Source organism: Theropithecus gelada, chromosome 14 (assembly GCF_003255815.1).
Source record: "Theropithecus gelada isolate Dixy chromosome 14, Tgel_1.0, whole genome shotgun sequence".
Classification (NCBI taxonomy): Eukaryota; Metazoa; Chordata; class Mammalia; order Primates; family Cercopithecidae; genus Theropithecus; species Theropithecus gelada.
Window position 1 is genome coordinate 110,489,852 of NC_037682.1, and position 14,347 is coordinate 110,504,198.

The 14,347-nt window shown below is 45.9% G+C and overlaps 1 protein-coding gene across 1 annotated transcript in view; it reads left to right on the top strand.

The window, feature by feature from the left end:
- The first annotated feature begins 8,841 nt into the window (after positions 1-8,841).
- FOXR1 (forkhead box R1) overlaps positions 8,842-14,347 on the top strand; it is a 9,889-nt gene continuing 4,383 nt past the window's right edge. Inside the window, exon 1 of the mRNA XM_025357060.1 lies at positions 8,842-9,114. Within this exon, the coding sequence (XP_025212845.1) occupies positions 9,054-9,114 (61 nt within the window). The 5' untranslated portion in view covers positions 8,842-9,053. The remainder of the gene's footprint in view (positions 9,115-14,347) is intronic.

Below are 14,347 nucleotides of genomic sequence, written 5' to 3' on the forward strand. Positions count from 1 at the left end.
TTCAAGTGATTCTCCTGCCTCAGCTGGGATCACAGGTGTCCACCAAAACTCCCGGATAATTTTTGTACTTTCAGCAGAGACAGTTCTGCCATGTTGGCCAGGTTGGTCTGGAACTCCTAACCTCAAGGGATCCACCCGCGTTGGCCTCCCAAAGTGCTGGGATTACAGGTGTGAGCCGCGGTACCTAGCCTGTTTGTTTTTTCTAACAGCCATCTTATGAAGCCCTCCTATGAAGTATGAAATTGTATCTCACTGTGGTTTTGATTTGCATTTCTCTAATGATGTACGCATCTCTTCATGTACTTATTGATTATTTGTATATTTTCTTTGGATAAATGTCAATTCAAGTTCTGTGCACATTATTTTTTTTCTTTAGAGACAGGGTTCATGTATGGTGGCTCATGCCTGTAATCCCAGCACTTTGGGAGGCAGAGGTAGGAGGACTGCAGGAGTCCAGGAGTTTGAGAGCAGCCTGGGCAGCATAGTAAGAGCTCGTCTTTACAAAAATAAATCAAAATTTAGCCAGGCATGGTGGTGCTCAGGTAGTCCCAGCTACTCAGGAGGCTGAGGTGGGAGGATTGCTTGAGCCCTGGAGGTTGAGGCTGCAGTGAGCCATGATCATGCCACTGCACTGTAGCCTGGGTCACAGAGTAAGACTGTCTCAAAAAAAATAAAATAAAATAGTAGACACAAGGTCTTGCTCTGGAGATCCTCTTACCTTCGCCTCCCAAAGTGCTGAGATTACAGGCTTGAGCCATGGTCCCATACCAGACATGTATTTGTATAATTAGGGTAGAAAAATTATCATTAAAATTATTATTGTTGGCCAGGTGTGGTAGCTCACACCTGTAATCCCAGCACTTTGGGAGGCTGAAGCAGGTGGATCACCTGAGGTAAGGAGTTCAAGACAGCCTGGCCAACATGGTAAAACTCCGTCTCTACTAAAAATACAACAACTTCGATGGCAGAAGGGAAAATAAACAGTATAGTACCGGCCAGGTACAGTGGCTCACACCTGTAATCCTAGCATTTTGGGAGTCCGAGGCGGGCAGATAACTTGAGGTCACGAGTTCAAGATCAGCCTGGCCAACATGATGAAACTCCGTCTCTACTAAAAATAGAAAAATTAGCCAGGAGTGGTGATGGGCACCTGTAATCCCAGCTACTCGGGAGGCTGAGGCAGGAGAATCGCTTGAACTCGGGTGGCAGAGGTTGCAGTAAGCCAAAGAGTGCGGCATTGCACTCCAATCTGGGCTACAGAGTGAGACTCCAACTCAAAAATAATAATAACGATAACAATAAATAAATAAATAAATAAAAATAGGCTGGGCACAGTGGCTCAAACCTATAATCTCAGCACTTTGGGAGGCCAAGGCAGGCAGATCACCTGAGGTCAGGAGTTCAATACCAGCCTGGCCAACATGGTAAAACCCCATCTCTACCCAAAATACAAAAATTAGCTGGGTGTGGTAGCACATACCTGCAACCCCAGCTACTCAGGAGACTGAGGCAGGAGAATCGCTTGAACCCACGAGGCGGAGGTTGCAGTGAGCTGAGATCATGCCACCGCACTCCAGCCTGGGCAACAAGAGTGAAACGCCATCTAAAAAAATAAAAAATAAATAAATAAAATAAAATAAATAAAAAATAAGAATACAAAAATTAGCCGGGCATGGCAGTGGTGGGCACCTGTAATCCAAGCTACTAGGGAGTCTGAGGCAGAAGAATCACTTAAACCCAGGAGGCAGAGGTTACAGTGAGCCGAGATCACGCCACTGCACTCTAGCCTGGGCTACGGAGAGAGACTCCATCTCAAAAAAAAAAAATATATATATATATATGTGTGTGTGTGTGTATATTTATGTTGTGTATATATGTGTGTGTGCATATATATATACACACATACATAACATACATATATATACACACACACACACACACACACATACACAAATTAGCCAGCTGTGGTGGTGGGTGCCTGTGATCCCAGCTACTCAGGAGGCTGAGGCAGGAGAATCGCTTGAATACAGGAGCCAAGATTGCGTCACTGCATTCCAACCTGCGTGACAGAGTGGAACTCTACCTCAAACAACAACAACAAAAAAAATTGTTATTGCAATTAAAGGTAGACTCCTAGCAAACTTTTTTGTTGTTGAGACAGAGTCTCGCTCTGTTGTGCAGGCTGGAGTGCAGTGATGCGATCTCGGCTCATTGCAACCTATACCTCCTGAATTCAAGGGATTCTCCTGCATCAGCCTTCCAAGTAGTTCGGACTACAGATGCATGCCACCACACCCAGCTAATTTTTTTTTTTTTTTTTTGAGATGGAGTCTTGCTCTGTTGCCCAGGCTAGAGTGCAGTAGTGCGATCTTAGCTCACTGCAACCTCCGCCTCCTGGGTTCAAGCGATTCTCCTGCCTAAGCCTCCCAAGTAGCTGGAATTACAGGCGCTTGCCACCGCGCCTGGCTAATTTTTGTATTTTTAGTAGAGACGGGGTTTCACCATCTTTGCCAGGCTGGTCTCGAACTCCTGACCTCGTGATCCACCCGCCTCGGCTTCCCAAAGTGCTGGGATTACAGGCGTGAGCCACTGTGCCTGGCCAACTAATTTTTATATTTTTAGTAGAGACGGAGTTTCACCATGTTGGCCAGGCTGGTCTTGAACTCCTGGCCTCAAGTGATCTGCCCACCTCCACTTCCCAAAGTGCTGGGATTACAGCTGTGAGTCACTGTGCCCAGGCAAACTTTTTTTATTATTATTATTAGAGACGAGGTCTTGCTATGTTGCTCAGGCTTGTCTCCAACTGCCAGGCTCAAGTTTGAGTTTGAAACCAGCCTAGGCAAGAAAGGAGATCACTGTCTCAAAATAAAACAAATTTTAAAAAACAAAAAAGAAGCTGTTTCCAATCACAAGCATCTGGGGAGTGGGAGAGGAAACTGCTGATTTCACTTTAGTTAAATCACCATCTATTGAGGGTCTCCCATGTACCAAATCCGAAAATACTATGCAAAATTTCTGGTCTAGCACACAGGCAACAGGCAACACAGTACAGGGTGGATGGTCTCTGCTAAGGGAACCCAGGATGCCACACCAAGGAACCAGAGGATGCCTCACCTCCTGGGCAAGTTTTAGGACTAAAAGAATAACAGTAATGAATTACGATTTACTCAACAAAATAAGAATCCATTGAGTCAGGCCAGGTGCAATGGCTCATGCCTGTAATCCCAGCACTTTGGGAGGCTGAGCCAGGTGGATCACTTGAGGTCAGGAGTTTGAGACCAGCCTGACCAACATGGTGAAACCCCGTCTCTATGGAAAAAAAAAAAATTAGCCAGGCGTGGTGGCACATGCCTGTAATCCCAGCTACTTGGGAGGCTGAGGCAGAAGAATTGCTTAAACCTGGGAGGTGGAGGTTGCAGTAAGCCGAGATTGCGTCATTGCCCTCCAGCCTGGGCAACAAAAGCAAAACTCCTTCTCAAAAAAAAAAAAAAAAAAAATTCCACTGAGTCTATTCTTATTTTTCACTTTCTGACACAGAGTCTCGCTCTGTTGCCCAGTATGGAGTGCAGTGGCATGATAACAGCCCACTGCAGGCTTGAGGATCAGCTAATTTCTAAATTTTTTGTCAAGATGGGGTCTTGTTATGTTGCCCAGGCTGGTCTAAAACTCATGTGCTTAAGAAATCCTCCCAACTCAGTCTCCCAAAATGCTAAGATTACAGGAGTGACCCACTGTGCCTGTCGAGTACATTCTAACAAATACGGGAGGAGAAAAAGCTCTTCTTTGCAATAGAATGCTAACTAAATAAATGGAGAAGGAATGATAGATTTGAAAAATTATCATTTTACAACCATCATACTAATGATTCAGTCAAGAATCATAAATGAATGTTAGTGAGTCCAAGTTTAATAAGGAATAGGATTTTAGATAATTTCAAAATATCTCCCCACAAATTACTTACTAATTACAAAACGGAAAAAAGATAACTTTACAGTAGAGAAATCTGATAGATACCACTAAATCAAGTGATTGAAGTTAAACATCACTAATAATGAGACAAACTGACACCATCTGCTTCTTGATGCCATGCACTAAGAAAGAAACATCACTTCTTTGGCCCAAAAGCTCCCTCAGCTGGTAAACAACTTCAGCAAAGTTTCAGGATACAAAATCAATTTACAAAAATCACTAGCATTCCTATACACCAACAAGAGCCAAGCCAAGAGCCAAATCAGGAATGCAATCCCATTCATAATCGCCACAAAAAGAATAAAATATCTAGGAATAGAGCTAACCAGGGAGGTGAAAGATCTTTACAATGAGAATTACAAAGCACTGCTCAAAGAAATCAGAGAGGCCGGGCGCAGTGCCTCATGCCTGTAATCCCAGCACTTTGGGAGGCCAAGGTGGGAGGATCACTTGAGCCCAGTAATTCAAGACCATCCTGGTAACATAGTGAGACCCTGTCTCTCTCTTAAAAAAAAAGAAAAAAAAAAGACAAAAAAAAGACTTAAATGTAAAACCCAAAACTATAAAAACCCTGGAAGACAGCCTAGGCAATACCACCTTGGGCAAACATTTCATGACAAAGACACCAAAAGCAATTGCAAAAAGGCAAAATTTGACAAATGGGATCTAATTCAATTTAAGAGCTTCTGCACAGCAAAATAAACCATCAATAGAGTAAACAGTCAACCTAAAGAATGGGAGAAAATACACATCTGACACAGGTCTGATATCCAGAATCTACAAAGACTTTAAACAAATTCACAAGGAAAAAAACAAGCCTATTAAAAAGTGGACAAAAGACAAAAACACTTTTTCTTTTCTTTCCTTTTTTTTTCTTAGATGAGGGTCTCACTCTGTCACCCAGGCTGGAGTGCAGTGGTGCAATCTCAGCTTACTGCAGCCTCTGCCTCCCAGGCTCAAGTAATCCTCCCACCTCAGCCTCCTGAGTAGCTGGGACTACAGGTGCACACCACCATGCCCAGCTAATTTTTGTAGCTTTTGTAGAGATGGGGTTTTGCCATGTTGCTCAGGTTGGTCTTGAACTCCTGAGCTCAAGCGATCCACCCACCTCAGCCTCCCAAAGTGCTGGGATTACAGGCACGAGCCACTGTGACCAGCCAACAGATGCTTTTCCAAAGATATACACGTACATGAAAAAACGCTCATCACCAGCAATCATCAGAAAAACGCAGATCAAAACCACAATGAGATACCATCTCACACCAGTCAGAATGGCTACCTTTTTTTTTTTTTTTTTTTTTTTTTTTGAGATGGAGTCTTTCTCTGTCACCCAGGCTGGAGTGCAGTAGCACGATCTCGGCTCACTGCAACCTCCGCCTCCCGGGTTCAAGCGATTCTCCTGCCTCAGTCTCTTGATTAGCTGGGATTACAGATGCACACCACCACGCCCAGCTAATTTTTGTATTTTTAGTAGAGACAGGGTTTCACCATGTTGGCCAGACTGGTCTCGAACTTCCGACCTCAGGTGATCCACCTGCCTCGGCCTCCCAAAGTGTTGGGATTACAGGCATGAGCCAATGTGCCCAGCGAGAATGGCTATTATTAGGCCGGGCGCGGTGGCTCAAGCCTGTAATCCCAGCACTTTGGGAGGCCGAGACGGGCGGATCACGAGGTCAGGAGATCGAGACCATCCTGGCTAACACAGTGAAACCCCGTCTCTACTAAAAAGTACAAAAAACTAGCCGGGCGAGGTGGCGGGCGCCTGTAGTCCCAGCTACTCGGGAGGCTGAGGCAGGAGAATGGCCGGAACCCGGGAGGCGGAGCTTGCAGTGAGCCGAGATCCGGCCACTGCACTCCAGCCTTGGCGACAGAGCGAGACTCCGTCTCAAAAAAAAAAAAAAAAAAAGAGAATGGCTATTATTAAAAAGTCAGAAAATAGCACATGCTGGCAAAGTTGTGGACAAAAGGAAAGCCTTACATACACTGCTGGTGGGAATGTAAATTAGTTCAGCCATTGTGGAATGCAGTTTGGTGATTTCTCAAAGAACTTAAAACAGAATTACCATTCAACCCAGTAATCCCATTTTTGGGTATATACCCAAAGGAATATAAATCATTCTACCATAAAGACATATGCATGGCCAGGCACAGTGGCTCACGCCTGTAATCTCAGCACTTTGGAAGGCCAAGGCGGGCAGATCACTTGAGGTCAGGAATTTGATACCAGCCTGGCCAACATGGTGAAACCATATACTAAAAATACTAAAATACAAAAAATAAAAATACAAAATTAGCTGGGAATGGTTGGGGCCACCTGTAATTCCAGCCACTAGGGAGGTGGAGGCAGGAGAATCGCTTGAACCCGGGAGCAGAGATCACGCCATTGCACTCCGGCCTGGACAACAAGAGTGAAACAAGAAAAGAAAGGAGGCCGGGCGCGGTGGCTCAAGCCTGTAATCCCAGCACTTTGGGAGGCCGAGACGGGCGGATCACGAGGTCAGGAGATCGAGACCATCCTGGCGAACACGGTGAAACCCCGTCTCTACTAAAAAATACAAAAAACTAGCCGGGCGAGGCGGCGGGCGCCTGTAGTCCCAGCTACTCGGGAGGCTGAGGCAGGAGAATGGCGTAAACCCGGGGGGCGGAGCTTGCAGTGAGCTGAGATCCGGCCACTGCACTCCAGCCCGGGCGACAGAGCCAGACTCCGTCTCAAAAAAAAAAAAAAAAAAAGAAAAGAAAGGAAAAGAAAAGAGAAAAGAAAGAGGGAAGGAGGGAGGGAGGGAAAGAAGGAAGGAAGGAAGGAAGGAAGGAAGGAAGGGAGGGAGGGAGGGAGGGAGGGAGGGAGGGAGAGAAAGAAATAGTACATATACACCATGGAATACTATGCAGCCATAAAAAAGAATGAGATCATGTCTTCTGTGGAAACCTGGATGAAGCTGGAGGCCATTATCTTTAGCAAACTAACGCAAGAACAGAAAACCAAATGCCATATGTTCTCACTTGTAAGTGGAAGCTAAATGATAAGAACTCATGAACACAAAGAGGGGAAACACACAGACACTGGGGCCTACTTGAAGTTGGAGGATGGGAGGAGGGAGAGGAGCAGAAAAAAATAACTATTGGGTACTAGCTTTAGTACCTAGGTGATGAAATAATCTGTATAACAAACCCCTGTGACATAAGTCATATATAGCAAACCTGCACATGTATACTTGAACCTAAAAGTTAAAAAAAAAAAAAAGACACATCACTTCTGTGGTATTCTTGCCAAAAATGCATACTCTAATTAAGAGGAGACATTAGCCAAATCCAAACAGAGGGCCAATTCTACAAAATAAATGGCCAGTGCTCTTCAAAAATGTCAATGTTATGGAAGATTATAAAGACAGAGAGGCCGGGTGCAGTGGCTCATGCCTGTAATCACAGCACTTTGGGAGGCTGAGGCAGTTGGATCACTTGAGGTCAGGAGTTTGAGACCCAGCCTGGGCAACATGGCAAACCCTGACTCTACCAGAAATTAGCTGGGCATGGTGTCGCACACCTGTGGTCCCAGCTACCAGGGAGGCTGAGGTGGGAGGATTGCTGGAGTGTGGGAAGTCGAGGCTACAGTGAGCTGATTGCACCACTGCACTCCAGCCTGGGTGACAAAGTGAAACCCCATTTCAAAAAAAAAAAAGAGTAAAGATGGCTGGTCTGATGGTAGTGGGTTATCAGAACTTATTATTAATAACATTAGTGTCACTAAAGTTGGTATACAAGCCCCTATTGCTAAATTTGGCTTAAAAAAAAAAAAAAGAAATTGTTCCAGATTAATGGAGAGTAAACAGACACGGATATTGAGTGTATTGCATAGTGCTGAAAGGGATCCTAGGCCAGAAAAAAAATTCATATAAATGACATTGTTGGGACAATTGGTAAAATTTGAATAAGAACCATATATTAAATATAACATTGAATCAATCTTAAATTTTCTGATTTCTGATTTTCTGGATAAATAAAACAATATCCTTGTTTTTAGGAAATAACAGATATATTTATAGGTAAAGGGACACGATGTCTGCAAATTACTCTCAAATTGTTAAGCAAAACTTAATATATATGTAGTATATATGGAAATAAAAATATAAATGTGATAAAATGTTAATAATTGGTGTAATTGGTGAATCTAGGTGAAAACGTATACAGGAATTTTTTATAGCATTCTTGGGATTTTTCTGCAAATCTGAAATTATTAAAAACAAAATTTTTATTTTAATTTTATTGTCCCCCAGGCTGGAGTGCAGTGGCACCATCTCAGCTCACTGCAAACTCCACCTCCTGGGTTCAAGCGATTCTCCTGCGTCAGCGTCCCTGGTAGCTGGGTTATAGGCTTGAGCCACCACCCACGGCTAATTTTTGTATTTTTAGTAGAAACGGGGTCTCACCATTGGCCAGGCTGGTCTCAAACTTCTGACCTCAGGTGATCCGCCCACCTCGGCCTCCCAAAGGGCTGGGATTACAGGCGTAAACCACCGCGTCGGGCCGAAAAACAACAAAACATTTTTTCATCAAATCACCATCCAATCTAACTCCATCTCCACCATCTACTACAGATGTGATCGTGGATAAGCCATAAACCTTTCATAACTTTTAGAAAGTAACTACAATTATGGTAGAAAGGATCAATGTTAAAGCAAAACTATAAAAATAAATACGATCACGTGACCATGGCGCCTTTTCAATGAAATAAGGGGCTTGGGCAAACGAGGATGCGGAAGATGGTCTGGGGTCCCTTCCGGATCCCCAGGTCCTCGACCCCCAGCATGTAAGGGTAGGGTCAAGAGGGTCTTCCTAAGCGTTCCTCGGCGCAGTCCTGAGGAGATTAAAGGCGTCAAATGGACCGCTCCACACCTGAGCTGCCGCCAAGCTAACTCAATCGCAGCCGGCGCATTTGAGAAGGCGCCTGTGAAGGTCGCTCCTCAGCCGCCGCGCTCCCACTCCGCGCCGCCGCGCCTCTGCCCGCCCCGAAGGTGGACGTGAAGCTCCAGCACCTCGACTTCTGGGCCAGCCTCCATGGCCAGGTCCCGGGACTGCTGGACTGGGACATGGGGAACGAGCTCTTTCTGGCCTTCACCACATCTCACCTCTCCTTAGCCGAGCAGAAACGTGAGTAGCGGGTGGGGTGAGGTGGGGGCTGGGCGTGGCGGCGGGGTGGCCTAGGGGCTCGCGGGACCCCGGCGCCGGGCGGCTCCCCAGCCTTCGCCCCCGCCTCCCGGGGAGGCTTGCGGGGGTCGAGCCCCCCGGGCTTAGCTCCGCAGCCCCCACTCCACCCCCACTCGCGAACTCCACTCGGGAGTGGTGGGGCGGGGGCGGTTCGCGCCTGACTCTGACTCAATTGGAAGCTCCCCGAGGGCAGCTGGTCTTACCTAAAAACGGAGGCTTTCCACTCTACGTCACCCGCCAGGCTCCCAGAACATTCCAAGGCCTCTTCTGAGTCTTCGTCTTGGCGCTGGTCGCCATTTGCTATACTGTATATTTCAGTTACTTTTCCGTCTCTTAAAAAAACAGGCCTCATCGTTTTATCCATGGCTGTATTCTCCCTCTTAACATATTGTCTGACACCTAGAAGTGCTCCGTACTTGCCAAATGCTTGGTTGACCATTGCGATCTTTTAGGTTTTCTTTTTCTTCTTTGGACCTCAAGTGTGGAGAGTTGAGGTAATTACTCCCCACATTCATGGTACCTTTTTGCCTGCAAGGCCCTTGGATTAACTTTTTTTTTTCCCCAAATTTATTGTTTTTGAGACGGAGTCTTGCTCTGTCTCCCAGGCTAGAGTGTCAGCTCACTGCAGCCTCCGCCTCCCGCATTCAAGCTATTCTCCCGCCTCAGCTTCCTGAGTAGCCTGGATTGCAGGCGTGCGCCACCACGCCCTGTTAGTTTTTTTATTTTTAGCAGAGGCGGAGTTTCACCTTGTTGCTCCTGTCGGCCTTCCAAAAGTGCTGGGATTACAGGCCTGAGCCACCGCCCCCGGCCTTAACTCTTCCTTTTGCCCCTTAAGTCTCCACCCCTCCTTCCATTACCTCCGCTACTCCCATAACCAACCCTAATCCATTTAACGTCTGTTTTCTCCACTCATTGTTTTTGAGAGCTGTTGTTTTGCGTTGCTAAATTCAGGTCTGGTTCATTATTTCTGATTGTTGTTACTATTCTATCTGCTGGGTGTCCCACCTTTTACATTTTAATTTTCTTTACACCTAGATTGCTTCCAACTCTTTGCCACCATAATTAATGGTAATGAACATTCTTTCTTGTTTCTTCATTCAAGAAATATGTATTGAGCACCTCCAACTGACCTGGCACTGTTCTAGAAACTCATGATACACAGTGAACAGAACAGACAAGGAACCTTACATTCTACTGGGGGCAGATAGATAATCCACATAAGTATAATAAATGGGTAGACCATATAGTATGCTATAAAGTGATCATCTGCAATGGGGAAAGAACAGGAGGAGACTCAGGAATAGGGGAAGCGTATGGTAGCAGCTACAGTTTGTTTTTGTTTGTTTATTTTTGTTTTTTGAGATGGCGCCTGGCCCTGTTGCCCAGGCTGGAGTTCAGTGGTGCAGTCTCGGTTCACCACAACCTCTGCCTCCCGGGTTCAAGGAATTCTCCTGCCTCAGCCTCTTGAGTAGCTGGGACTACAGGCACGTGCCCCCATGCCCGGTTAATTTTTGTATTTTTAGTAGAGATGGGGTTTCACTCTGTTGGCCAGGCTGGTCTCGAACTCCTGACTGTGATCCGCCGTCTCAGCCTCCCAAAGTGCTGGGATTACAGGTGTGAGCCACGGCACCCGGCCTTTTTTTTTTTTTTTGACATGGAGTCTCACTCTGTCGCCCAGGCTGGAGTACAGTAGCGCAATCTCAGCTCACTGTACCCTCTGCCACCCAGGTTCAAGCAATTCTTGTGCCTCAGCCTCACCAGTAGCTGGGATTACAGGCATGCATCACCATGCCCACCTAATTTTTGTATTTTTAGTAGAGACAGAGTTTCACCATGTTGACCAGGCTGGTCTCAAACTCCTGGCCTCAAGTGATCTGCTTGCCTCGGCCTCCCAAAGTGCTGGGATTACAGGTGTGAGCCAGCACGCCCAGCAGCAGCTACAGTTTTAAATAAGATTGTGGGGTTGAACTCAATTAGGAACATAATATTTGAGCAAAGAGTTGATAGGAGGGGAGGAGTGAGCCTAGAGGGTACTTGAAGGGAAAGTGGTAAGGAGGTCAGTAAGGCTGAATGACAGTAAATAAAGAGCTCCGAAGGGTGTGGTTGAGAGCAGGAATGCCTGTCCTCTAAGGACTTTCGGGTTGACTTTGAGTCAGATGAGGGTTGGTTTTAAGGTTTTGTTTGAGATGGGCTCTTGCTCTTGCTCAGGCTGGAGTGCGGTGGCACAATTACCTCCAGGCTCAAGCAATGCTTCCACCTCAGTCCCCAAAGTAGCTGCAACCACAGGCACGGGCCACCACACTGGCTAACTTTTTTAGTATTTGTAGAGATGGGGATCTCCCTATGTTGCCCACGCTGGTCTCGAACTCCTGGACTCAAGCAATCCTCCTACTTCCCAAGTTGAGTAGAGGAGTGACTTGCTCTCAGGGTCTGCTTCATGAGTGTGTGACCCGTGCAGTTGCCTAGGTGCCTGTGTTTGGTTTAATACACTGCTATCACTGTCTTGAAATTTTTAATAATTTTTCAATGAGGAGCCTCATGTTTTCTTTACTGGACCCTACAAATTATGTGGCTAGTCCTGCATGATCTGTATTTGAAAAGATCACTCTGGCTGTTGTGTTGAGGGTAGACTGTGGATGTACAGAGACTAGGAGGCTGCAGTAGTAATCCAGACAAGAGATGATGGTAGACTGGGCCAGGGTAGTAGCAGGGAGAACCAGCTGGCTATGCTGATGGATTGGATATGGAGTATAAGACAGACAACTGAGTATGAACCTTTCAAAGTGTTTTGACCTAGTGGAAGGATGGAGTTGCCTTGTACTGCAAGTGGGATACAGGTTTAGGAAGGAAAATCAGGAATTCTGTTCTGGATATGCTGAGCTGAGAGATCCTTAGACATCCAAGTAGAAGTGTTGAGTCTGCGGTTGGATACCTGAGCCTAGAGTTCTGGAGAGAGGTGGGGACTGCAGATGTAAATTTTGGGTCTTTTGGTATATGGGTGGAATTTAAGGAGTAATAGAGGAGGAACAAGAATGAGCCCTGGGGGCAGTCCATTGTAAAGAGATTGGAGAGAAGAGAGATAACTAGCAAAAAAGACCATTGAGAATCAAAAGTAGGGGGTCTGTGGTGTCCTGGAAACCAAGTGGAAAAAGCCTTTCAAGGAGGGAGTGGTTGGATGAGTGGAATGTAAGTGATGATTGGACTTAACTAAGCAGAGGTCCCTGGCTAGTGGTTTTACTAAGTGGTAGAATGTAAAACCTGACTGAAGGGGGTTTAAGAATGGAAGGAGGGGAAGTAGAGGCAATGCATTATGCTTCAACAGGAAATAAGATGGTATTTTTTTTTTATTTTTCCTTCTTTTCTTCTCTCTCTTTTTTTTTAGAGACAGGGTCTTTATCTGGTGCCCAGGCTGGAGTGCAGTGGCACCAGCACAGCTCACTGCAGCCTTGAGCAGGCTTGAACTCCTGGGCTCAAGTAATCCTCCTGCCTCAGCTTTTTAAAGCAGGCTGGGATTACAAGCATAAGCCACTGCACCTGGTCCCTAAAATGGGAGAATTAACGGCATGTTTGCATGCTGATGAGAATGACCCAACAAAGACAAAAAATCAGTGACACAGGACAGAGAGGGGAAGATTTGTGGAACAGTGTCCTTTAAAAAGCATGGGGGATCTGTGCCAAAGCGAGACACAGACATCCAGAGGTGCTATCCTTGGGTCGCAATGAGATCAGCAGTCCATTGATCCTACCTTTTCACTGTTTCAGTCACTTGATGTGTCTACCCTTATTCAACTAACTTGAATCCCATGGTCAAATATTACGCAGGTTCCCTGGATCGTCTGTGGCTTTGGAGCACTTTGTTGGCCAAACCACAACCCTGACTAAATCCACCTCTGCCAAACGAGTGAGCCAAAACCGTAATTCAGTGGACTGGTGATCTCAGTGGGATCATAGTTGGGGTTGAGGGAGTTAGCCAGAAAGACACAAGGTGGTGCATTTTTATGTGGTGCATAAATGAGGTTACGGAGAGGTTGCAGTTGTTAGTTTAGGTTATGACTGAGGGAGTGTCTACAGTAGAGTAGAAGTCAGACTCGCTGGAGAAGAGTTCAATAAACAGCAAAGATCATGTTTTTGTTTTCAAAACAAGGTCTGGCTTTGTTGCCCAAGCTGGAGTGCAGTAGCGTGAGCTTGGCTCACTGCAACCTCCCCTTTCCCTCTCGAGCCATCCTCCCACTTTAGCCTCCTGAGTAGCTGGGACTACAGGCTCACACCACCACACTCGGCTAGACTATTATCTTTGTATTTTTTGTAGAGATGGGGTTTCACCATGTTGCCCAGGCTGATTTCAAACTCCTGGGCCCAAGCAATCCGCCTGCCTAAGCCTCTTAAAGTGCTGGGATTATAGGCATGAGCCACCACACCTGGCCAGCAACCAAGATTTAAGGCAGGAGCTAAAACAGGAGGTCAGTAGATGATAGTAACAATGGAGATTGATTAGTATATAAGTTCCTGTATTAACTTGAAAATATACATCCAGGAGCAAACAGTAAGGTAAATTGTAGTCCTGCCTCATTGCTCTTAACAAGGGCTGCTCCAGTTGATACTCAGAACTGCAGTATAATAAGAGATTCTATTTCTTTGCATGTTTCTCAACACTTGGTATTATCTTTATAACTCTAGTCAATTTGATTATCTCATTATCTTACAGTGTTTTTCTTATTAATAATACTGATCATCTTGTTAGCCATTCAGTTATCCCCTCCTTGTGAATGCTGATTCATATCATTTGCCCATTGTAAGTTTGTGTTGACCTTTTACATATTGATTTGTAGGAGCTCTGTATATATTAGAGAACTGAGAAATTTGGGTTGAGGCCGGGCGCGGTGGCTCATGCCTGTAATCCCAGCACTATGGGAGGCCAAGGCGGGCGGATCACAAGGTCAGGAGATCGAGACCATCCTGGCTAACACGGTGAAACCCCGTCTCTACAAAAATACAAAAAAAATTAGCTGGGCGTGGTGGCAGGTGCCTGTAGTCCCAGCTACTCGGGAGGCTGAGGCAGGAGAATGGTGTGAACCTGGGAGGTAGAGCTTTCAGTGAGCTGAGATGGCGCCACTGCACTCCAGCCTGGGTGACAGAGCAAGACTCTGTCTCAAAAAAAAAAAAAAAAAAAAAAAAA